At 45.4% G+C, this 25,447-nt stretch overlaps 2 protein-coding genes across 4 annotated transcripts in view; both read right to left on the reverse strand.

The window, feature by feature from the left end:
• Positions 1-223: 223 nt before the first annotated feature.
• On the reverse strand, positions 224-12,341 carry Leprot. 3 transcript variants are annotated; one of them, XM_038335148.1, is made up of 5 exons: positions 12,222-12,341; positions 7,340-7,415; positions 3,572-3,758; positions 1,825-1,986; positions 224-619 (listed from the first exon to the last, which is right to left on the reverse strand). In XM_038335148.1, exons 1-4 carry the CDS (start codon positions 12,235-12,237, stop codon positions 1,870-1,872), a joined length of 396 nt encoding a protein of 131 aa, XP_038191076.1. In that variant the 5' UTR covers positions 12,238-12,341; the 3' UTR covers positions 224-619; positions 1,825-1,869. The 3 variants fall into 3 exon arrangements, with proteins under 3 accessions (XP_038191076.1, XP_038191075.1, XP_038191074.1); XM_038335147.1 differs by having other exon boundaries at positions 224-668; XM_038335146.1 differs by having other exon boundaries at positions 224-1,986.
• A 6,634-nt stretch (positions 12,342-18,975) lies between these two features.
• Positions 18,976-25,447, reverse strand: part of Dnajc6 (DnaJ heat shock protein family (Hsp40) member C6) — a 97,128-nt gene continuing 90,656 nt past the window's right edge. Inside the window, exons 17-19 of the mRNA XM_038334728.1 lie at positions 24,078-24,220; positions 20,160-20,336; positions 18,976-19,077 (exon numbers count right to left, since the gene is read on the reverse strand). Coding sequence (XP_038190656.1) covers positions 18,976-19,077; positions 20,160-20,336; positions 24,078-24,220 — 422 coding nt within the window. The remainder of the gene's footprint in view (positions 19,078-20,159; positions 20,337-24,077; positions 24,221-25,447) is intronic.

Raw genomic sequence — 25,447 nt, forward strand, 5'->3', positions numbered from 1 at the left:
TCTGAAAAAAAGAAGGAAAAGTTGACGGCTATTGCCTGCCATCTGAGGGAAAGAGCAGTTACTGCAGCCAACTGGACACTGAAGGCAGCATCGCGGAAATCACGGCAACTATTCTAAGAGCATCATTGCTCAAAAGTGCCCATTCCAAAACGTCAAGAAATCCTCACTCATCTTTTAAGCAAGGTACCAAGAGATGAAAGACAAGAAATTCAACTCTCCTTCGGTGTTTAAAGTTCAATTTATTACAAGAGCAAGTGTCATGATTAAAAATGCTGGTTAAAATGATCAAGTATCTAAATAATTTTTCTAATGTAAATACTAGAAATGACAACAATTCTCTAAGTGCGCAAAATATTGAAAACATAATTATCATGCACAAGGCCAAAAGGTAACATTGCACGCTGTCCACTGTCTGTCTGTCTGCTGGTCACAGTGTCACATCACCTGGAGACGGTGTGCTGAGTCCTCAGACCACAAGCCACAAGGGTCCAGTGCTCTGGACACTCGCCAGCTACCAACACTAATGCTTCATTCAGCACCGCTGACCGCTGTCGGCATCCTCATGAGGTGGCTGTTTTCGCTTCCTTCTCCCGATAGGTGGCAGACGAAAAAGGATGGGCTAGAGAAACAGTTTATCAGAACCAACTTGAGGTGGATCCCCGTGTTTCCTGTGGAGGCGACATCAAGTTCGACACAAAGGACAAAAAGTGCACCAACATAAACCCAAAGAAGCCCTCACCCTCTGCTTGCTCCTGACTCTCACACACCTCCAGGAGAGGCCAGAGCTAGCAAGCACAAATGGGAATGGTGAAGGGGGTGGGGACAGGAGACTCCTGAAAGGGACAGGGAAGCACAAAATTTAAAAGGAAATTTCAAAGAATTATCTGTGCTCTCCTCCACTTAAAGCAGGAACGGGTTCCAGCACAGCTTCCCTCCATGCACCCTGCAGAGGCTTTTGGGTTATTTTGTAACTTAAGTCTGTGCACACAGTTATTGCCCTTTGAATGATGTGAGGACTTAATTGTTCCCTCATAAAAACAGGTTCCCCCAATTTTTTGTTGTTGCTTGGTTTTGGTTTTGGTTTTATTTTTTTCGTTGTTTTTTATTTTTGTTTGTTTAGTTTTTTTGAGACAGGGTTTCTCTGTGTAGCCTTAGCTATCCTGGAATTCACATTGTAGCCCAGGCTGACCTCAAATTCACAGAGACCTGCCTGCTTCTGCCTCCTGAGTGCTGGGGTTAGAGGCATGCACGCCACTACACCCTACCCAGGACCCCCAAAATTTGAGGAACATCACAGATATAATAGGTTTAGACATTTTAGAAACACCAAGAGTCAGAACTTGTTTTTAACAAGGGGCAGAATTTTTTTTTTTTTTTTTGCAAATGAGCATGAAACTCCCAGAGATGACGTGGTTGTGTCAAGGAGAAGACGGGGAGCTGGATATGCTTACTCCCCTGGGACAACATGCACATGGCAAGGTGGAGTCGCATCAAATGCACCTGGTCTAACGGGGGCTTCAGATCCCTCATCCCCAACAAGCTTCTGGCAGATGTTGATGTTCTGTGTGGGTGAGCCTCTGAGATGAGCCTACAGTGTATACGAGAATGCCAGTTAACCTGGGCTTTTAACACATCTGCCCCGTGTCTCTGGTTACCCAAGCACATCCCAAGAAAAATCGGCGTCGATGGAGTGATCTGTTTGCTATGAATAAAGCTCATCTTCCGTTTACAGCATCTTCCCTAGGATGATCATGACATAAAGGTATAAAAACTCAGCGTATTAAAATCCGTAAGAAAACACCAAACGTGCACACGTATACGTACAGTACAAATGCTAAGAGACTCGATGCTTTCCATCAGATTAAAGTGCTACCACTGCTCCCAACTGAAATCATCGCCTCTTCCGAAGACGAGGAAAAAGCCTTGAATTGTGAGGAAAATGACAGCGTTGCCGGCCAGCACAAGGCCACAGGCTCCCCACTTGATCTGGAATATAACAGAAAGGGTGAGTCGTCTTCAGATTGGACTCTTCATACGTCTCTCGTTCTCTGCACCAGAAACCCCCACGGAAACGTCACACAAGGCTGAGTCACATCATGGGTGGAGGACAGGGAACTTCTCAGACATTAGTGAACTGAGTCCATGATGCTTTTTAATTAGGTCTAGTATCACCCTTAACATGGTCCTTGTAGAAAGGTCTCTGCTTGCTTGGTTTTAGCTGACAATAACTGACTCAAGCAAAACACATGTAAGCAAGATGACTGACGATCAACTTCAACATCAGGTGCGAATGCTCTGCATGCCTCAGCCTCTTTCACAGAGAACGGGAACTGGAAAGTCCCGCGTGTTTGCTGCTTTCCTAGGCAAGGACACTTTACACAATGACCTGCATTCACACGAAAGGGGCATTCTAGCTGGGCATGTCGGTTTATGGAAGCACAGCTGGGGACGAGAGTACCCTCTAGTGGGCATTTTTTTTCTTTTGGCTTCAAACAGACAGAAACATCAGTGAAAGTTTCTTCCCCCAACACAAGCACGGTGCTGAAAACGCAAACAGAAATACTTTGGCTGAAGAGCAGGGCCAACTTGTGTTCAGAGCGTCATAGGCCACGTGGCTTGAGTAAGTTCAGGCTGAGGCAGCATTAGGGGCTCTGGCTCAACGGCCTCAATGACATTTCCAGCCTTACTCTCAGGGCCTCCTCTCGGCTAGATCATATGGCACTGTTCTTTATTCCACACGCTGCATTTTCACACTTGGGGGCCATTCTGACAGCCTTCTCTACTTTAACCAAAACCCTATTTGGCTCTAGAGGCCCATATCAAGCAGCGACTAGCATTTCTCTCTTCCAGGTACTCCTACAGCATTATCAGTTTCCCTCCCTATATGTAGCATCCTTTAGCATACGTCCTCATCAGGACATCGTTGTGTTCTAGGAGAGCCGACAGTATGGACTTCTTAATCCTGGCATTTCATAAATGGTATTTAATGCTGAATGCATAAACTAGATTTGTATATATCTGTACTGTTTGATAGCCAATGTGGTTGGCAGAATAAAAATAAAGAGTAGGAGAAATGGAAACCATCAAGAACTGAATAAATTATACCCACAGTGTTTGTTTTACATGCCAAAAGAATAAAAAAAAAAAGCCTACAATGGTTGTGGTGATGTCAGTCACTAGAGATTCCTCAGTATGTCCCAGAGTACTGAGAATAAGTTCCTGGTTCCAATTTGATATGATCTTCATTTTCTGATTGTCTTAGCAGCGTTTCTATTGTCTCTATGGATCGCCCTGCGGTATAAGAGGCAGGAATCTAAGAATGATTGAAAAGAATGACCTAATGTGGAAAAAGCAAGAAATCACATGATTTGACTAAACATAGTAAGAGAAACAAAGAAAGCATTTTGAAAATTTGATCGAGACACTGATGAATCTCAAGTAGGAGAGATAAACTCAAACTACAGCTGGCTTCACGGAGAGTCGAAGCAATGGTAACAAACTTGAGGTCTCAGACACAGGCCTTTGAAACAAACCCTGACTGGTGAGTAAAACAATAGAAAACAGAACTCACCACAGCCACGCGAGCAAGAATAACAGGAAATCCAAAAGCAGAAACAACAATCCCAGTCGTGAAGAAATACGCCAGCTCCCGACAGGCACTGCTGGTCGCATCGGAGTCATATGTGACCCGCTTGGCAATGAAGTAGGGGATGGGCGAGATGACGTAGAAAATCAAGACGAACAGGGGCCAGTAAACGCTGTCATCAGTGGAACCAAGACGAAACCCAAGAACTGTTACTCTTAACTCATAGGCATACTGTTGTTTTAATATTTTATATATCTAAGTAAAAACATTAATCAACTATGAATATTATAACATGAAAATATTTCTACCAGGCACAGAGATAGAAAAATATTACTTATTCACTAATACATATGTAGCTTATATTGTGTTAAGAAACAACTATAGAGTGTTATATTACAAATCTATAGTTTTTTGCCGTACAGGGGACTGAGCACAAGACTCTGGACAAGCTCGGAAGGAACTCTATCACTGAGCTGAACAGCTGGCTGTGAACAGCAACTCCAAGGACAGGATCTTAAAAAGCCACCGCCACTTTCCCTACAGAACACAGTCCAGTGGTTTACATACAGTAGTTTGTAAAGATCTTTCGAGGGCATACAGGCACAAAAGCATCCGACAAACCAGGCTTCATATCCTTTGCTTTCCATTTCTTCTATTCATCTGGACCAGCCCACCCTCATTCTCTTAGCGTGCAGCCACCGCAGCCTCCTCCCTGCTCCTAGCACACTCTGGTCTCACCCACAGTGCAGTCTAAGCTGGGAGATGCCTTCCTGGAGGTGACCCCAGTGATCCTTGCCTACAAGGCCCCTTCCTAGCTTTCTGCACAGCACCACTTGGTATCTTTGCGTTCATTAGAATAGAGATGTTATTTGTCTTAATCAATCTCCACTTGTTAAATAGGTGGGGGGGGGGAACAAAAGATTTTGGTAATGAAGGAATGAAAATGCACATTTGTTCACTAGATATACCCAACCCTACCTTCTATTACAGTAGATTACAAGTGTAATCCCACACAAAGGAGCAAAACCACCCGTTAAGAATAGCCAGAGCCACTGAATTTCCAATTGTTTTCCCTGTAAATACTTTCAAAATAATCTATTACCCTTGTCGCCTTTGGTTAGATACCCATTAAAGAACAACATACCAGCCAGTCATTATCATAAACACATGGCACAATAACACACACCATCACCAACCGGTAATCACACAGATCCACCCACACAGCAAGCACCCCTGGGGTGAAGTCACAGATGTAGGAAGTCAGAGTGATAACCAGGAAGCAAGAAGGGAGTGTCCTTCAGCAGGCAGACTCGGGATGGAAACAAGAACGCAGGCTCCTCATTTGAAACTACAGAGGTGATTAGAACATATTCCAGAAGTCACCGGAAAGGACTGCTGTAAGGGGCTGCTAGGAACAGCAGGACCAACACAGAGAGGGGAGCAAGCCACAGAGCAGGGACTTAAGTGCCACCTGCACTCTCCCAGGAATACTGTGACAGTTTTCTGAGGCACAATCTTAAGAGACTGCCCCCTGCAGAGTAAGCCTCTGGCAAGGGAATGGCTAGTGTAGAAGCAACCTTTTCATATGTAGAATTTAGCATGAACATAAAATGATTCACTAAACAGGAAGCCCCCAAACTAGCAAATCCTTTTCTGTAAAAGACCAAATAGAAAACACGAGTGTCCAGGCAATAGCAGGTCTCTGTCACCTCTACAGTCTGCCACTGGGGAGCAAAAGTGGTGACGGTGTCCCAACAAGGCCTTACCCACAGAAGTGGGCAGCAGCTACACGGGCCAGTGTGCCAACCTCTCATACAGATGAAAATCCCAAGTTACTGTCACAAAGCCATTAGATGAGTCTCTTTGTGGCAGCAGTGATGTGTGCTGCTCTCATCCTACGGAGACATGCCACATTACAGAGAATCCAAACACCAGGATTCAATTAGTCATGGAATGACAGGCAGTGCCAGGGCCAAGAGTCAGAGCAGAGTGCCACATCTCCCATTTACCACTGTACAATCAGCAAGGCTTTCACTATGCTGGGCTTTGGCTTCCCAAGCAGGAAAGGGAACGACATTACCCCTCAACAAGAATACAGTGATAGCCGTGAAAACTCTGAACAAATGTTTCTGCTTACATCATGTTTAAATAATATGTGTGATCAATTCTAACTCCATGGTAGAGTTGAATCGGTAATGTTTTCCTGGTTAGGTTGTTTTTTTTTTTTTTTTTTTTTTTTTTTTCCAACTTGACACAAGCTGGAGTCACTTGAGAAGAGAGAACCCCACTTGAGAAAACACCTCCATGAGACTGGCCTATAGTCTTGCCTGTGGGGCATTTTCATGGTTTAGGATTGATGAGGAAGGCGCAGTCCACTGTGTGTGGCGCCACCCTGTGGTGCCACCCTGAGCAAGTGGTCCTGGGGATTATAAGAAAGCAAGCCACGAGGAGCAAGTCAGCAACCTGCATACTCGCAACCTCTGCTTCAGCTCCTGCCTAGAGTGTCGCCCTGACTTCCCTTCCTGATGAACTACAACTATAAACTGAAATAAACCCTTTCTTCCTAAGATGCTTCTGGTCATGGTGTTTTATCCCAGCAATAGAAAACCTAAGACAGAGGTCACAAAAACTGGTCCCAGCAAGCACATTTTTTTAGGTCAAGGCATCCAAGCCACTCACCACTCATTCAAGCTGGCAGGAACTTGCCTGAGCCCCGACATCAGTGAATAAAGACTCCTGCCACCTACACAGTCCAACCCTTCCATTTCTACTGCTCCAGCTCTGGTAGTGGCCCCTTAGGCTCCTCCTGGACTACAGTCTCAGTTAGCACAGTCCTAGCCTCATGGAAGGCTTTCCCAGCTCTAACCTCCTCCGTGGGCCATTCAAGGTGGCTCTACATGCTGAATTAATCCTCCCTGAGTGGGCTGTAGGATAAAGGCTACTTACTGACTGTTCCCTGTGCCTGGGATGCAGAGAAACTCCTGCTCACCCACTCAGGAGAACTGTGTAGGTCTGTCCTCTGCTCCTACTGTCTCTACACTCTTGTTTCCTCAATTGTCTCCCCCACCCCCACACTTCACCCGCAAGCTCCCGAGGGCAGAACTCATTCTCACATCCCTATGCTCCAGGCTCAGAGCTTAACAACTGTTTATTAAATGAATACATCCTTTTTTTTAAAAAAAAAAAAAAAAAAAAAAAAAAAAAGAGCTTTTCTCCACATAAATACACTGGTGCCTGAGGCGCTGAATTCCTAATCTGGACTTCACCAATTTGTGCTTTACAGCAGGGGCCACACTGATCAGACTTTGCTAGGAACAGTAACAAAGACTCTTCAAGAGCTGAGGAAACAGCTCAGTATGCAAAGTGCTTGCTCTGCAAGCATGAAGACCAGAGTTCAAGCCCTAGTATTTATGTAAAAAGCCTGATGCAGTGGTGTGCACCAGTAAACCCAGCCCCCAAAGGGGGGGGGGGGCGGGATGGTGGTGTAGAGACAGGAGGATCTGCATAGCTTGCTGGCCGGTCTAGCCAAATGAGCAAGTTCCAGGTTCACTTAGAGACCCTGTCTCAAAAAAAAAAAAAAAAAAAAAACAAAAAAAAAACAAAAAAAAAAAAAACCTGTAGAGACTGGAAGACATATCACCTCCACACCTCCACAAATAACTACACACACACACACACACACACACACCACACACACACACACACACACACACACACACACACAAAGAGTAATTCTTTTTCCAAACAACTTACCCATAGTCCTCCAAGGCACATCCCAGCATAAGAAAAGTCAGTCCAATAGCCCCGCTGAAGGACAGTGCCACGAGAGCTGTGGAAAACACAGGTAGATGTTAAAGGGTCTACCATGGTTAATTACAGGCGATGGGTCCAGAAGCCACTAATAGGTACAGCGTTTTGTTTAAAAGGTGGCAAATGTCATGGGAATAGATGGCAGTGGTGGCAGCACAACCTTGTGAGTATGATAAAGTCAATAGAACTTTACATTAAAAAAGGCTGAGTTTGTGGTATCTGAATATATCCCAATAACACATTATCTCTTCAAAAGAAGCATGGAGGCTGACAGGGATGGCTCAAGAGATAAAGGCGCCTGCAGCCAAGCCCGACAGCCTGAGTTCAATCTCCAGGACCCACACTCTGGAAGAAAACCAACTCTTTCTCACCCCACAGGTGTCACCCACAGACATTTTTTTTCATTGAGGTTACCCACAGACATTTTTAAAATGAAATTTAAGGAGAGCTTTTAAGCAAATTTAAGAAATGTAGCAATGTACTTACGTCATTAATTGATGTTACATCTGACTATCCAATGAGTACTACCATGTGACTGAAGGTCTGTGTACTTTCTAAATTTACATATTTGAAATCATAACTCCTGGTGAGATGGTTTTAAGAATTCAGTGAAGCCTTTGGGTTTGCTTTCTTTAAAACAATGCAGTCCAAACCGGCTTCCGACTGGAGATCCTCCTGCCTCCACAGCTCAGGAGCTGGGATAACAGACATGCACAGCCATACATTTAGAAAGTCACTCCGTTTAGATGAGATCAGCATCCTTGTCACAAGAGAAAGAAACTACAGTTCCCTGTTTGACTCTGTCTGCTCCTGGATCTTGGACTTCCTGTCCCCCAATGCTCAGGATTAAGCCACTTAAACTACCCAGTTTGTGGGTGCTTTGGTACAATAGCCCAAAGTGAGAACAACAACTGCCTGCGTCCACCCCTTTAAAACCAAAGGTGAAAGGTCTCTGGCCATTCCAGCAACCTGCCCCTACCTGCCGCACGGGTTCTCTCTACATTTGCCAGCGGAGGACAGTCAGGCTTGTCACCACCCATGGGGAGCTCACAACACAGCTTCAGAGGAGACAATCCCCAGCTAATAGCCATTATAGAAATCCCCACAAGCACTGGATACTCACATCAGAGCATCCAGACCTTTCCATTTTTCTATGTGACTGCCCTCAGGTTAACTCTCAGACACCAAATGGGTCATTCAGACATCAATTATGCAACCAGCTGGTTGCATGACCTTAGGCGCTGGAACTCTCTGCACCTAGTTTCTTACCTGTAAAATGGAAATGGTGGCACTACTTCATTTGGGTTTATGGAAATTAAATTAGGTCATCTATACACACTGCTTGACAAAGGGGACTCAAGCGACGCTGGCTATGGCAGGTCTCCACTCACCTAGCTATGCTATTTGATAAAATAACAAATCAAAAACACAAGACACGGAATCATCCAATTATCCTTCTTAAAAATCCCTAATAAGTCACTGACTAATGAAGATTTTTTTATTGCCTTCTTTTATTAAGAGATTTTGAGAGACTGTTTAATAGAAAGATACCATTATACTTTCCAGGAAACCCGGATGAATACAGACATCAGGGGATGAGGAAGGATTTCTATCTTAGTTTCTATCTTTTCTATTAATATGGTATTGTTCATAGACAAATGCCTGTGAGTTTAAACGTTGCCTGGCCTTTTCTGTGCAGCCTTGCCCTCTGCGACAGACCGCATGCAATGTTCTCTCTTCCGGGAACCTAGAGCGTGTGAACCACGGACCTACTTCTTCTTTCTGTTCCCAAACCATCTCAAAGTGCACAACCGTATTTCTGCTCAATGCCTTTAAGCCCCGTGTGTGTGTGTGTGTGTGTGTGTGTGTGTGTGCGCGCGCGCGCGCGCGCGCACGCGTGTTCAGGAATTATGCGCGTGTGTGTTCAGGAATTGCATTCTCTGCCTATTCCCTCTCTTTTTAAATCATGTGTGAGAATGATGTGTGCATGTGGAGGGGAATATATGTGCCACACAGCACATGTAAAGACAACCTGTGAAGTCAGTGCTCTCCTTCCCCCTTCCCATGGGTTGCTGGGATTGAACTGAGATCACTCAGCTTGCACAGCAAGCACCTTTACCTGCGGCGCCGTCTTGCCAGTTTCTTCATTTCCGCTGGAGCTAACCAACAACTCAAGTCCACCCCTTTTCATTTTACACTTGACTGCCGAAAAGTTAAGTTCAACTCAAAGCTCTCAGAACAAGGTTATAGGGCCCAGCTATATCCAAGGCTCCGGTCCAGAGCAGATCCTAAGAACTCCACTTCTAATCTGGACTACTGTGCCCACAGAGCCAAAGCTAACAAGGACCTCAAATCCAACATGTAAAATGACCTCCCACGCCTACCCCATCTCCACCCTTCCAAAAGCATGCTGCTTCTTCTCCTGAAGACCAGTCTTCGAGGGCTGAAACCACAGCTGTGCTCTCCAGCCCTCAGTCAACACTACCGTCTTCTCTTGAACGCTTTGCTACTGCGTCAGGGCAGCCCCTATGCCCTCCCGCTGCTGCCAGCTGAACCTCTTCCTATTATCCTCCACCCAGATGACCAGGTGCCCACGTGTCACCCTTTGCATTCTGGTCACAGGCTGCAAGTTGTCTTATCACTAGAGGCTCACTACAATCTGACCCCTAACTTCTCCAGCGTCAATCCTCACACAGCCCCTCCCCCATCACCGCCAAGTTCCTGAGGACAAGAAAAGAAGATGCGCTCTTTCATGACCTCTGCCATATGTTGTGCTGTCCAGTTGGAATATATTCCGGTCTCAACCCACCCCTTACGGAGCCCTATACATCCTTCTTCTAGCACCTTCCCCCACGGAGGAGCTTCACAGTGGAGTACCACAAACGGGGTGACGGATAATTCTCCTAGTCCTGGAGCCAAGGTGTTGGCCGGGCCATTCTCCTTCTCTAGGCTGAGGGAACAAGCTTCCTTCCTAACTAACGCCCAGCGCCGCTGGAGTCCATACTACTGTTTGGCTTGCAGTGACACCACCCCAATTTCTATTATTGCTTTTGTTTTAATTTTAAAAATTATTTATTTAGGTTTATCGAGTTACGGGAGTGTGCCATTGTGCATGCACATGTGTGAAGGTCAGAGGTCAACTTGTAAGAGTTGGTTCTCTCCCTTCACCATGTGGGTCCCAGGGATCAAACTCAGGTCTTAAGGCATGGCAGAAAGTGCCAGTAGTTCTCAACCTGTGGGTCATGACCCCTTTGGAAAGCCAAAAGACCCCTTTCACGGGGTCACCTAAGATCATCAGAAAGCAGATGTTTAAATTAAAATTCATAACACTAGCAAAATTACACTTATGAAGTAGCAACGAAAATAATTTTATGATTGAAGGTCATTACAACATGGGGAACTATATTAAAGGGTCGCAGCATCAGGAAGGTTGAGGACCACTACCTTGTAGCCCTCAGCTTCCATCCTCATGTGGTGCTTTCCCTGTGAGTCTTCGCATACAAATTTCTCTCTTATCTGAAGGACATCATGCAAAGCAGTACTACCTTGGGTTGGGAACATCTGTTGTTTGCAAATAAGGACACACCCTTATTTGACATTAGGGAGTTACAACTTGAACATATCTTTAGAGGGACATGATTCACCCCAACATATTATCTCTATGCTCCCAACTGTCTCTGAGCACACCTCATTTACTTACCCAGCAATATAATTAGCTGCAGTTGTCAGCTCAGTAAAAAATTCTCACTTATCTTTTATCCTAAGTCTCCAATATAATCTTTCAATAACAGTTGAATTACCTGCAAAATTTTTTACTTTGCTTAGTTCTTGTCCACTCCATAGCCTGTGTTCCTTTTCACTACTTGATCTCTAGCGCACGCACACACACAAACTGCCTACTGTTTTGTACTTTCTGGCCATGACCAAACACTATAGCGGTGAGACACCATTTTTCCTGTTTTCGGCACTGCCTTCATATGGATATATTATATAGTGGACACTGCCCAAGTAAACCACGTTTACTAAGATAGCTTCTCACAAAGATACATTCGTAGTGCACCCAAAGCTCACACATGCGTATACACTGTATTCATCTGTGCACATGTTGGTAAGTGGGAAGGTCTTAGTGGACACTTTTCAAAGAAAGGAAGTCCAACACAGAGCCGAGTTAGTCTACTCCGTGCAGATGATCAGAAACCCAAATAGCAAGAAGCCTTCCAATAACTACGTCCCCACTTGGATCCCCATCGCTCTTCGTCCATCGGGATGGTAATCTGGGCACGCCCTTTTATCACCATTCAAAAACACAAAACAGCACACCCTCTGTCTGTTCACAGTCGAGTTAAAGAAAACACTCAAGAAAGTACGAAAGTCTTGTTAAAATCCCACCTAATCACAGCCCCAAGGCTGCGACGAATAGAGAATTTCTGGTTACTTTTCACTGCCAAACGCCAGGAATTAATTCTGCCCATCTAGAAAATCGTAAGGAACAACAGGACCAAGTTTCCAACACCCAGCCTGGAGACAAAGGCTCCTCTGTAAGCCACAGGAAACTGCGGAGGAGCAGGCTGTGGGACCCTGGTGTGACCCGCGGGGAACTGACAAGCCTAGGAGGCGACGGGGGAAGGCACATCCCACAGAGGAGGACCCCGCCAGGGGTCTGGCGGGAGTGGGCGCGACCGTATATAGGGTCCCCGAAACACCGCTGCAGCGCACCCGGGAGGCCGGGGTCTGCAAGAGCCCGTGCGCTGAGCACGCTGCTCGCCGCACAGCTGGGAGCCGGAGCGACCCCAACCACCAGCCGCGGGCGGGGGTCGCGGTGTACCTTTAACGCCCGCCATGTCTCTGGAGCTGAGGCCGTCGCTGCTTCCGGCTTCCTCCAAAAGCCTCCCTCACCCAGACTTGCGAGGGCTTGCGTGCGAATCCCGAGCCCGCCCTGCCCCACAGGGTCCGCCCCTGATGACATTATCCCCGCCCCAGACAATCAGGCCCCGCCCCTTCCTACAGGACCCGCCTCCTATTGCTTTAGGCTCCCATCCCCCTGGCCGCGTAGCCCCGCCCATAGGATAGAGCCCGCCCCCTCCAAATAGGTCCCGCCCCCTGATTTTAGGGCTCCACTCTCAGTTCGCAAATTCCCGCCCCGAAAGGACAGAGCCCGCCCAATATTGCAGAACCTGATTCCGCGTAGCCCCGCCCACGAGGCTAGAGACCACCCCTCCAAATAGGTCCCGCCCCCTGATTTTTGAGGCTCCACCCTCAGATCGCAAATTCCCGCCCCCAGAGGACAGAGCCCGCCCCACCATGCAAAACCTGATTCCTACTGGGTTTGAATTCTGCCACTCATAACCTCACGCCCAGTTGGACCGGATCCTGCCCTACAGGCACTCAGTACCTCCTGTGGTGGTCCGGCCCACGGAGAACCTCCCGCGTCGTCTCCCCACGCTTCGCGGATCTATAACTCCTCCCCCAGCTCTCAGAGCCCCGCCCGAACCTACAACTCTGCCCCCAGTTCTCAGAGCCCCGCCCGGACCTACGACTCCGCCCCCAGTTCTCAGAGCCCCGCTCCTAAGGCGCCGATCCTGCTCCGTCTTGCAGAACCCCGCCTCCGTTGGATTGTTCGCGCCTTCGCCACTCAGAGCCCAGACTCTACTGGTCCTAATTCCTGCCATTCAAACGTCCTTCACGTAGTCGTCAAGTCCCGGCTCAGAACTCGGATCATAGTCTCAGCGCCCTTAGCACTTTCACTACATCAGAATAACCTCTTAATTTTAACTAACTCCAGGGATTCTAGAAATCCTGAGACGTCCCAGTCCTGCCCCTCAATCTGAGGACCAAACCTCCCTCACAGTCGTGACTTCGGATCCAGATGCTGCCTCAGGATATTCTAGATGCTTTAACATTTTGTATAAACTAGTGTGTCCGTCTATCTCCTTCATTCTTGTTTATTTGTAGCTACAAGTACCATACAGACTCTTTCGGTCCGAAGTTCTCCTGAATCCTTAAATAAAGAGCTATTATTTTGCAACGCGGATTTGCAAGTAATTAAGGCCAATTTTCATTCCCCCAGAGCCACTTTTTTCTTAACCTTCATCATCGGAATCTTCATCTTTAGAAACCATCTAGTCGAAAACCTCTACAGAAAGGGGTTCATAAAGAATAGGAACTGTGCCGAACAGCTCCTTAGATAAGGTTAGAAAGCCAAAAACACAAACACATTTTTTGAGAAACACATTTGGATAACATATTACAATATAACCCTTTCTAATTTATACTGTTAATCATAATATAACCATTACAAGTGAAGTCATTGTGCCACTGTGTGTATAGGATAAACAGTGTACATAGGATCCGGTACTCTGCAGTGTCAGGCATCTGCCAGCGTCATGGACAATACAGCTGGTGACAAGGAGGCATTGTGGCACCTGTGAAAGCACTCAGGAAATTGCTCAGTCGAACCTGTTTTTAATTCCTCCATTATAACCACTGAGCCACTTTAGTGAGGAGCTAGGATATTTTCCCACTTTAAATGATTAGGATATATTCTCCTCCCATCCTCAACCATCCAGTTTGTCCCTGAAAGGCCACATAGAGGGGTTTGCCAGAGACTTCTATGTCAGCCTACATCTAATCCCATGATTCGAGAGAAACTGACATCAGAGATACAGTGTAGTGTGAATGCCCAAGGCTTGGAAAGAAAATACTGGAAAATGGTAAGAAGAAAGAGAAAAAAGAGGAGGAGGAGAAAGAAAGAAAGAAAGAAAGAAAGAATGAATTATGGGTTAATTTAAGCTGTAAGAGCTAGTTAGTAATAAGCCTGAGCAATAGGTCAAGTAGTTTATAATTAATATAATCTGCTGTGTGTTTATTTGGGACTGAATGGTTGTGGAACCAGGCAGGACAGAAACTTCCATCTACAGTTTTATGTCTGGCTTTAAAGAAAGGGCATGAGTTCTATGACCTGCCTAGGTAAAAGTGAGTTCTAATCTCTATTATCTGCCTAGGAAAGGAAGATGGGAAATCAGAGAAATTTGTCTTCCGAGGTATTCAGTTTGTAGTCGTTTTTTGAGCCCTGACATAGCAAATATTAGTAAGTTTACTATGAATAGTATAGCTTCTCCCTATCTCATAGAAAATACCATTCTCAAACCTCAACTCTTACATGACCATACCCACAAGATCACCACAAATTATCATATGTGCCTACAGCAGGCTCTAAGGTCAGTGCATCAGTTAAACGGAAGCATGCTATAACAATAACAGAAATCAATAAACAGATTTGTCTTCCTTGCCCACAACTATCCCATCTACAGAACCTACTAGCATCTGCCATTTTCCACATCCAGATCACACCCAACCCCCACCCCAAGAAGACAGGAAGAAGTGCTTCAATACTATCAGTGCTACCCTGTCTTATCTATCTGTCATAAATAATAGCAATAGTTATTGGTCAGTATTCATGTGATAACAATTTACACACACGGTCCCTAATCTTTCACAGAGGAGCTGTGAAGAATCTATTTTACAAATGATAAAATCAGGACTCAGAGAGTATAAAGTATTTGTCAATAGAACAGATATTAAGCAAGAAAAAAATCAGGATTCAAAGCTATTCTTTTAGTTTCAAACCTACACATAGCACTGTGCTACAAACTGATTTTTAGGATAATGAAAACCTCTTGATTTGATCTACATTTTCTGGTCTGGTGCTTCCAGTATGGGAACTGACCTGTGCTATGAAAACTTGCTCTGGAATTCAACTTTCGCAATTTCTTACAGGTGGGGTCTTACCAGTGGCACTGGTATTGACTTGAGCCTCTGAGTCTAGACGCACAGACACAGTAGTGGCTCGAGTTCTCTGGTACAGCGTGTCTACAAATGTTTCTGTCCTATGGTAAAGTCCCAAACTATAGGTCAGTCTCTATGACTCAACACACACACACACACACACACACACACACACACACACACACAGCTGAAAATGCATTCATAAGTCTGGTGATGAGAATGGGATTTCTATGTTGATTCCTTTTTGCAACACAGTATCATTAGGCATGGCCTGTGTGTGTGTGTGTGTGCGCGCGCGCGCGCGCGTGTGTGTGTGTGTGTGTGTGTGTGTGTGTGTGTGTGTGTGTCTGTCTGTCTGTCTGTCTGTCATCATTTTGTCTCAGGGAATGAATGATACCGGGAGATGGAAGTGTAACTGTAGAATCTTGTCAGGTTACATTTTGATGGAAATGTATTCTGCACTTTTCTCATTCTTTACCCTTATTGTTGCTTACAAGCAAATCGGGTCAGACGGTGTCTCTCAAGTTTGTCGCTGCACTCCTTATCTCATTTGTTTGTTTCATTTTTTTAAAAAAGATTTATTTTTAATCAGGCGTATGGGGGAGGTGGTATGGGCACATCAGCAAAAGTGCCTGTGGAGACCAAAAGAGGGCATGAGAGCCCTCCACAGCTGGAGGTACAGGCAGGGAGGGCTGAAAAGCCAAGTCAGGTCCCGTGCATGAGAAGAGTAAGATGCACCTCTAACCACTGAGTCATCTCTCTAGCCCAGCGGTTCTCAACCTATGGGGTACAGTCCCTTTGGCAAACCTTTATCTCCAAAAACATGTGCATAATGATTCATAATGGTAGCAAAATTACAGTTATGCAGTAGCAACAAAAATAATTTTATGGTTGGGGGGTCACCACAACAAGAGGAACTGTATTAAAAGTTGGGAAGGTGACTGATCCCCACATTGGAGCACCGGATGGACTGAGCTCCCAAGGTCCTGATGAGGAGCAGAAGGAGGGAGAACATGAGAAAAAAAAGTCAGGACCGTGAGGGGTGCGTTCACCCATGGAGATGGTGGGACAGAACTAACGGGAGATCACCAACCCCAGTTGGAATGGGACTGATAGAACATGCGACCAAACCGGACTCTGAATGTGGCCGACGGTGGGGGCTGACTGAGAAGCCAAGGACAATGGTGCTGGGCTTTGATTCTTCTGCATGGACGGGCTCTGTGGGAGCTTTCTCAGCTTGGTTGATCACCTTCCTGGACCTGGGGGGGAGTTGGGAGGACCTTGGTCTTAACATAGAGTAGGGAACCCTGATGGCTCCTTGGCCTGGAGAGGGAGGGAGGGGGGTATGGGTGGAGGGGAGGGGAGGGAAGGGGAAGGAGGAGGAGAGGAGATGGAAATTTTTAAATATAAAAAAATAAACCATGAAAAAAAAGAAATAAAAATTCTGACTAAATACTTAAACCAAAAAAAAAAAAGTTGGGAAGGTTGAGAACCCTGTTCCTAGCCCCTTATATCCCCACAAGTACAAAAACAACATATATTTCCACAAGTATTTTTTATCCTTTTTAATATACATTACAAATATTTTAGAACAATGACATTTTGTGTTTAACGTATTTACAAAACGAAAATATATTACAATAAATATGGATGAGACAGTGGGTCCGACCAACAACAAGCTGTCACAACCAGGTATTTAAAAGGCATGCAGAGCCTACCGGTCTGCACGTGTTAAAAGTTCTGAGACAGACAGGCGTCCAGACTCATAATGCATCTGGGAAAGAGAGGTGGGAAACCCCCAGGCTTAAGGAGGGGTTCTTTCTCATTGCTAATTGCATAACATTTAGTGGTATTGGAACCATGAACATTAATGAGCTATGCAAACATAATACAAAGCTAATATAGTTCTATTGTCTCAAAATGTACATGACAGCCACATAATATCCTCTTAATTATTGTCATTATATACTGTAGTTCACACGATATCTACAAATGTGAATGAAGGAAAAAATAACAGAAAGCTCAAAAAAACAAAACCAAAACGGGTCATAGCAACATGTCTCACATCCCAATCTTAAATAGGACAAGCACATACTGGGTAAGACATCATTGTATAATACGTTAATAAATAACACCTAGGTTGTTATGGTTACTTTGAACAGTTTACAGCTGTATATTTATAAGAGAGCATATTTTTGAGAATTTCACATTATCAGTAAAAGGTAAAATAAAAAGAAGAACTTTTACAATTTAAAAAAAAGAGGAGAGAGTAGAGAGATCTATATAGAACAAAAGTATTTCCGACATGCTGCCTTTCTGGTTCCGTTTGTCACAAGAATATTAAAACAGAAACAAACAAACAAAATGATTGTCTTTGAAAAACAACTTTTGGAAAGCTTTTCACAACAGTGAGTGTGACCTTTTTTTAAGATGAGAACGAACGTCTTTGGACCGCCTGCTCTGTGACTATGCATGTGCACAGTATACATATACATATGCATGTATGGATAGACAGATCTGCACATGTGCTCACCAGGAGACCTAGTGAAGTCCCAGCCGTCCGAGCTGCTTACCCTGCAGAGCGGGAAGCACTGAACACTGGGCTGAAACATGACCAGCTGTAGCTCTGGGAAAGCTTCATTCTTGCATAGCCCCTCCCCCCAGGCATCCAACAGCAAACCCAGCAGATATAATCCAGGGAAGAGGGGGATTCAGATTCACTGGATGGGTGGGAATCTGGTCTCCCAAACTGGCAAGCTATCCGACTGGATCTGAAGGCACATGCAGCTCTCTCCCCAAGGGAACCCTTCCCCTACTAGTACTCAGGGTTGTCCTCTCTGCTTTACCCATAGCTCCTTACAAACCCCCAGAACACCAGATCCATCCGACTGTGAATGGGCCAAACCGCCTTACAAATGGTCGCCCATGAAGGTGGTTTTCTTGACTAAGCAAAAAAAAAAAAAGAACACTAAGCCAGGTGGCAGCCATTAGAAGGGGCTTTCGAACAGGTTGGGAGTTGTGGCGGTGGTGGGAGTGTTGGAGGTTTTCCTTTAGCCAACCACGGATTTTTTTTAAGGGAAAGGGAGCCAGCAGCCCAACATCTGTGCCGGGAAGTTGAGCTTTGACATCTCAAGGCTCCTGGTTTCTTTAGCTATCCCGGGCTTGGGTTTGCAGCTCATCCAGGGAAAGTCAGGGGTAATGCCTAGACCTGCAAGATCATATCCCACCATTTAGCCACTCCAGTCATTGTTAACTCTAGAGCAAAATACACACTCTAAAGGAGGTAAGGGCTCTAGTGAATTTCCATTGAAAAATACTTGGATATCTGATATCCTTGGAGTCTGTGTAAAGCCATTGCTCACATTACATCTTTTAAAAACAAAACGCAGACAAAAATATTCCTAAATTAATTCCTTAAAACCATTACGTAATCCAACTATCAAAACGTCCACTCATAAATCTTAATCTCAGACAATGAGATGGATGTCATGCCTTCACCTTGCGTGGCCTCTGCCCCATTTCCCCAGGCAAAATGCTGAGGAGGCTTCCCAGAGGGCAAGCAGGACCAACCTAACTCTGCAAGGTCAGCTTGCTAGAGTTCCTCTCAGTGCTATGGGCTTTAAGAAACCAAACTTTCACATTTCTGACCATGATAAATTAATTCGTGAGGAACTTAACAGTTTAGGACTGGAAATACATTACTGGAATTTTTGGTTCATCTGTGAAAATCTCAGAACTGTGATACACACTAAGCATTAACATAGGGCTGCAGCCAGCATAGAAAAGCTCACAGATTAATACAAGGGCTTCTGGCCTTGGTTTTCAAATTCAGACCAGGCATCGTTTAGCTCCATGAAAATCATCTTTGCATATTGTTCATAGGGTTGCCCAGTAGCCTAAAGGAAACAGAAAGCACAATTAGATGATTAACATTAAACTTATATTAAATCCACTGAGAATGTGGATTGTAATTAAAATGTTCTTCCATTAAGACATTTCTTTTTACAGCCTACCTATATGAAATTCATGACTAAGCACTGCCCTGGAGACTCACAGAGACTAAAAGAAACCTACCAGTAAGGAGAAAACAGGGAGCTTATTGGGCAGCAAAAAATGCATCTCATTGTTAATGAAAGCCCTATCTCTAGTTGACTATATGTCCAAGCCCCCCTTTTCCAATTTCTATAAAGTTAAGGTCTTTGAGACTCATAATAGGGCAGTTTGCCAATTTCTCTGGACTCCGATTTCTCTTTTGACTGATTCAAGTCCAGGCATTAATGTTGTTTCCCACTAATAATTGTGTTTGGTCATAAGGCGTGCCGAGAGATGGAAACTGAACACGATCTCAAACATGCCTTCCCAAAGGTACCACAGCCACAACTTCATGTCACAAATCTGCCACTGTTCACACGGCCACAGGGTGGGGTGCTTCAGTCTGAGGTGAATTCGGCCCGGAGGGAGCTGAAGTTCTGACCCTGTGGAGCCCTTATATGCGTTCGGAATTTATTCAAACCCCAAGCATCAATGGCAACGCACACTGACATTTTTAAAAATTTTGTCGATCCTCACCAATATTTTGTTTTCCAAATGTACCCTAAAGCGTCTCCTGTGGTTCCGGCTAAATGTGATACTGCCCTCCACAGGAACCACAGTTTTACTTGAAGTGCTCGGTCTTGTTTTGGCCCTGTAGCTCAATATCACCTGTAAACCCCAAAACTAAGTCGCTGGCGAGTGCTGCGTTTCTGTAGTGAATAAGGCCTCGCCCTGCTCTTCGTAAAGGATGCTGGGATTGTTTTCCGCCAACCTCATGACGTATGACTATCTGTTTAGAGACCCGATTTAAATGACCCACATAGTAAGTTTTGTTCAAGAAATGTCTTAATCAATCAGCAAACGGTGAGCATGCTGTTTTACCCCATGCTTCTCAACCCCGAAACAAGGACCGGGACAAGTCTCTGACAGGGCAGGCCCTACCCACCTTGTCGGGGTGCACCACCAGCACAGCCCTCCTGTACACTTTCTTCACTTGCTCTGGGGTCACCAGGTCGGCCATGCCCACGGGCTTCCACTTGGTCTCCCCGGCCCACAGCACCGTGTGCATCGTAGAGAGCAGGGCTCGGATGTTTCGCTCTTTGCCTTCTATCCACTCCAGGATCTGCAAGCAGGAAATACAAAAAGGTTAAGACAGTCAGATACTTCCTGTCTACCAGGACTCTGAAGATCTACCCTGTTTCTGTAGAACAAGCACCCACTTCTAGCTGGAACGCTCCCCACCTCCCACCTCACCCTTCCAGTGGACACGGTTATTCAAAACCTATTCATGGACCTCAGAGTACACCTCTGTGGTTTGAACTCCGTTCTCTCTGACTTCCTACAGCTAATTATACATCCCTAACATATGAACTTCATGAGGTCACACCCGGACCTCCTTTGTTTCACCAACTAAATAAACCTTCCTGGCATGCAGGCCAATGTTGTGCGAGGATGTAGCTCAGTGGTACCCTGGGTTTGACTCCCGCCACAAGGGGGGAAAATGTCACCTGCCCTACGGTCAGTGTGCCATATTTGTCACACCTTATTGAACTTATATGTCCACCTTTTCCTGCGGTCACACGGAGTTGTTTACGGAAAGGTACTTTTTCTTATCGCTGTAGCCCAGGAACCAAACACAGGCATCGAAAGGTTTATTACGTGATCCCTTTAGTCACTTATGCGAACGACCTTCACAGTGTCATAAAAGAAGTAACTGAAAGGCAGGTGTGGTAGTTTGAGTGAGAACGGCTCCCATAATCTCAGATATACGAGCTCTTGATCCCCAGTTGGTGGAAATGCCTGGGGAAGATTAGGAAGCATGGCCTTGTTCAGAAAAGGCAGTCACTGAGGGAGGGTGAGTCTTAATTTTTTGAATGGAGCCTATGCCATTCCCAGTTAACTCTTTCATTCCCTATTTCACACTTGTGGATCAGAAGTAAGCTTTCAGCTACTGGTCCAGAGCCATGCCTGCCTGCTGTTGGGCTTGCTGCCACGATGATCATGGATTCTAGAAAGCCCTCTGGAACTGTGAGGCCCAATACATGCTCTCTTATATAAGTTGCCTTGGTCACGGTGTCTGTTCACAGCAATTGAAGAGTAACTAAAACAGAAGGAATCACGAGTTGGCATCAGCATTTGACACGTGCCAAGCTTCAGTGGGCGGTGTTGGTGGACAACTGGTTCAGCTGTGGTTACTGATGGCTACCTTCCTCAGCAATCAAAATCCCATGCCAACTAAGCAATCAAGCATGGCTTTACAGGCAATATGCCTTTCTCTTACAGAAAATTGTCTCCGTTTGCCTAATGAACAATGGTAATGGAAGTAGACACCAAGAGAAGCAAGCAAAACAACAGGTCCTTCACTGCATTCAAGAAGGTCTCGAAGGATCCTTTTATGCACAACTGGTATTTAAATTTGCCAAGACATGTGAAGCAAAATCAGTGCAGTCTGTTGTTCTGAAAAAAACGTGAGTAGCTGTCCTGGGAGATGGCTCAACCTAGAGACACTGTGTGATGTTCAGCGTTTTGAATGTCCTGCCGTGAATGATTCAAGCTCTCCAACTGAGATAATTCTGATAACTGTTATTTTTAACAAAATCTCAATCTTTTGATTTTATCAGTGAAGACTTTGGAAGCCAGGTGCCTGCTAGCTCAGAGAAGCAGAGAAAGCACTCAGGTGACCTTCCTCCTCACCTGGCCTTCCTCCTCACCTGGCAGTCCAGGCGCCTCCCACCTTCCCCACACTGTCTCAAACAAGACTCTTCAAACTGAGTGTACCCCCCCACCCCGTCTACTTCCTGTGTGTCTCTCTGTCCGTCCTCCTGACTCCCTCTTACTCGCTATGGCTTTTTTCTTAATAATCCCATGTTTACTTCTTGCCAACTGGTTGCTTGACCTATGGTTGATTGATTTAATCCTGTTTGCGATATTCAAGCAGAAAGATCTCGGATTAAAGGTGTGTGCTAGGGCTGAGTGACACCACTACTAGAAACACGCTTTCTCCAGGAAATAACACAATCTTGGGGTTCAAAGTGTGCTCAGATGTCCTGCAACATAACTCACTGATCTTTATGTACTCATCAATAACCCCACCCCATTAATCTTCAGAACCACTTTCTGCCTCCAGGTTGATCTGTATCCAGCTGTCCACACTACAGCCTCACCTGTGAAGAACTCCCTTATCGACGAGTTAAGGAACTTGGAGTCATTGAGTGACAAACCTCTATTTTAAAGTGCAACAACAACAACAAAAATCATTCTCCTTTCCCTCAAACCAATTCTCACCAGAACTTTAGAATCAAAAACAGATGTTTTGGCCGGGCGGTGGTGGCGCACGCCTTTAATCCCAGCACTCGGGAGGCAGAGGCAGACGGATCTCTGTGAGTTTGAGGCCAGCCTGGTCTACAAGAGCTAGTTCCAGGACAGGCTCCAAAGCCACAGAGAAACTCTGTCTCAAAAAAAAAAAAAAAAGATGTTTTTTTTTTTTTTTTGTTTTAAGAACGTCTTTAGCTTAAAAATGGGAGGAGGGTGTGGTAGAGGCCACGGCCCTCGCCGTCACTGGCCTCCCTTTCCTCAGTCTATACACATCTCATGCCTGATTGTCTCCAGAATGGCAAATCCTGAGCACAGGAATATTCCTCTCTTGGTCACCAGAGAACTGAAACCTGGTTTTAGTCCACCAAGAACAACAGAAAGGTCTCAAGGTGGCAGAAAACACGAATGGTGAATTGTTCTTGCCAAACTCTAATGACCCATGTTTACAATCTAAAGGCTTCTGAACTATATAAAGTCAAATATCATTGTTCATCTGGTAGGCAAATGTAAGAAATCCGTATTACCAAGCCACAGACTAAAATGAGTTTATTAGAGCAATTAAGCATCATGCACAGACCTTCCCAAAGCTACTCTGCTATTGAAGATCAGGACTGTCTTCAAACCACAGCTTCGGAGACCTACTGTAATACAGTGACTGCCAGAAGGAAGCGCCTTCCATAGTTGATATGGCCGGTATCCCACCCTGGAGTCAATGTTGAGTTTTAGCGCTCAAAGTAGTGCACGGCATTAGGAGGCAGGACCATTAGGGGTGTTAAGATTTAAATTAAATTGTTCTCCCCAGGCTCTTGTTTTGAGCACCTGAGGTGTGGGAGGTCCTTCTGTCTATGTGCTGCTTTTATTGGCTAATGAATAAATAAACTGTCTTGGCTTGTGATAGGGCAAAAGAACAGAGCTAGGTGGGGAAAACTAAACAGAAGACTGGGAGAAAGGAGGCGGAGTCAGGGAGAAGCCTTGGAGTCGCAGCCAGAGTCAGACAGGCTGAAACCTTGCTGGTAGGCCATGAGCCTCATGGTAAAATATAAAATAATGGAGATGGGTTAATTCTAGATGTAAGAACTAGCTAGCAATACACGTAAGTAACTGGCCAAGCAGTGATTTAAATAATATAGTTTCTGTGTGATTATTTTGAGAGTCTGGGCGGCCAGGAAACAGACACGCGGCCTCCTTACTACACACCTGTTCACCAGTGGATGGTCGTTGGGAGGCTGTGGAACCTGTAGAGGGCTTAGCGAGCAGAAGTAGCTCCCTAGGAGTGGGCCTTCAAAGGTTCTACCTGTTCCCCTCTTGCTGCAGGACTTCTCTCCGACCTTCCTGTCCACTTCCAAGTGAACAGCTACCCTGCACGCTCCCACTGCCAGGCCTTTCCTGTCACCATAAACTGAAATCTCCATGAGGCAAAACAAGTTGTATCTTTCAAGTATTTAGTCCCTAGTGACCAACATAAAGGCAACAAATACAGAGGTGATTGGACAGACATGACTTCGTCGCACATCTTTGTCCTACAGGATAACCGAGGGGCTCAACTCACCTTTAATTTCTCAGGATCCATTTCCTTAGCCATTTCCTCCTTTCTCATCTCAGCTATTGTCCGAGGCCCCTTCTTGTCTTTGTGGGCATTGAACCCTTGACTAGAAAGCAGGTCTTCAAAGTCAGCAGCCTTTTGTTTCCCTTCTGTAACACAATGTGTGGAAAGCATCACAACTTTCATTCTTAAACAGGTCAGACCCTCACTTCACGGGCGTACAGGGCTTCAAAGTAGCTTTTCATACTTTTCCATCCTCTTCACACCTGCCTCGTGCAGAACACTAAAGGCTCTGTGTAGCAAATGAGGAAAACGGAAGGCTAGGGAACCAAACGAGCCTGTCCAGAATCACACATGTGACTCCAGTCCATAGAAAGCACAGGACTGGAGTCTGGATCACTAACGCCTATTTCATCTCCAGTGTAACCTTGCAGACAAAGATACTCATGATTCTATCACAATTACAACAAACTGGTGCCGGAGATTAGACAAGAGCATAGATTCAAGTCCTGGAAATCCTCCCTGCTATCACTTCCCTGTCTCTACCCAGCTGATGGGTTCTCTGGGTCATAGTGCCCTTCCCCTGCAAGTCGGGTTGGGAACTAAACCTCTCTCGGTCTTTCCTGGAAACAATGCTACGTCTCTGAAACCCAGCTATGACCAAAGGGGCACTGCAGGTATTGAGAAACTATACCTCAGTTTCTTAATCTAGAGAATGAGGATGGTGTTAACAATACAGTGCTGTCATGAGAAAGAGCTAAAAGCATGCCTGGTTATCTCAGTGTTCATTTGAAAACAAAACTGAACAAAACCACAACAGCCCACGTGGTCGGTAATAATCAACCCAAGGTATTTTTGTTCCCGGTTCGGAATGTTCTGCCATCTATATTCTAAAGAAGCCACATTCACCTGTGTGCACACCAAAACTAAATGCTCCTAGGAGACACTTATTCTCTATCTACTCAAAACAAAAATGAAGGGGATGCCACGCGGCTCAACAGAATTGCCCAGAGGATCTCCCTGCTATCTAATGGATAAACATGACGTCATACACTCCCAGCCCATGCATTTCCATCACAGCAGTGCTGAGCAGCACTGGGGTTATGGGCAGCTGGACATGACAGCGGTGCCAAAGGACTGGGAGGCAAGTCCTGGCTCTCACAAGTTTCAAGAAACTGAGAAATTACTTTAGAGATCTACCTCACAGTTCCGCGTCTGTAACAGAGGATTGGTTTTGAAGATATACATGGAAGTGCCTGGGATACCCCTGCGTGTAGTACGCTCTCAATACATGTTAACCACTGTGAAGAAAGACGGTCACCTTTATCCATGTTCCTCAAAGGGACTCATCAAATTAACTGAGATGCCAAGTGCAC

This window comes from Arvicola amphibius, chromosome 6, assembly GCF_903992535.2.
Source record: "Arvicola amphibius chromosome 6, mArvAmp1.2, whole genome shotgun sequence".
In the NCBI taxonomy this organism is placed as follows: domain Eukaryota; kingdom Metazoa; phylum Chordata; class Mammalia; order Rodentia; family Cricetidae; genus Arvicola; species Arvicola amphibius.

Excerpts from the sequence above, each read along its gene's own strand:
- Leprot (XM_038335148.1), bottom strand. Across the intron at positions 3,759-7,339 it reads TGTGCCTTGGAGGACTATGG|CGTTTACTGGCCCCTGTTCG; the intron begins GTAAGTTGTTTG and ends CACTGATGACAG. Across the intron at positions 1,987-3,571 it reads TTCTTGCTCGCGTGGCTGTG|ATCAAGTGGGGAGCCTGTGG; the intron begins GTGAGTTCTGTT and ends GTTATATTCCAG.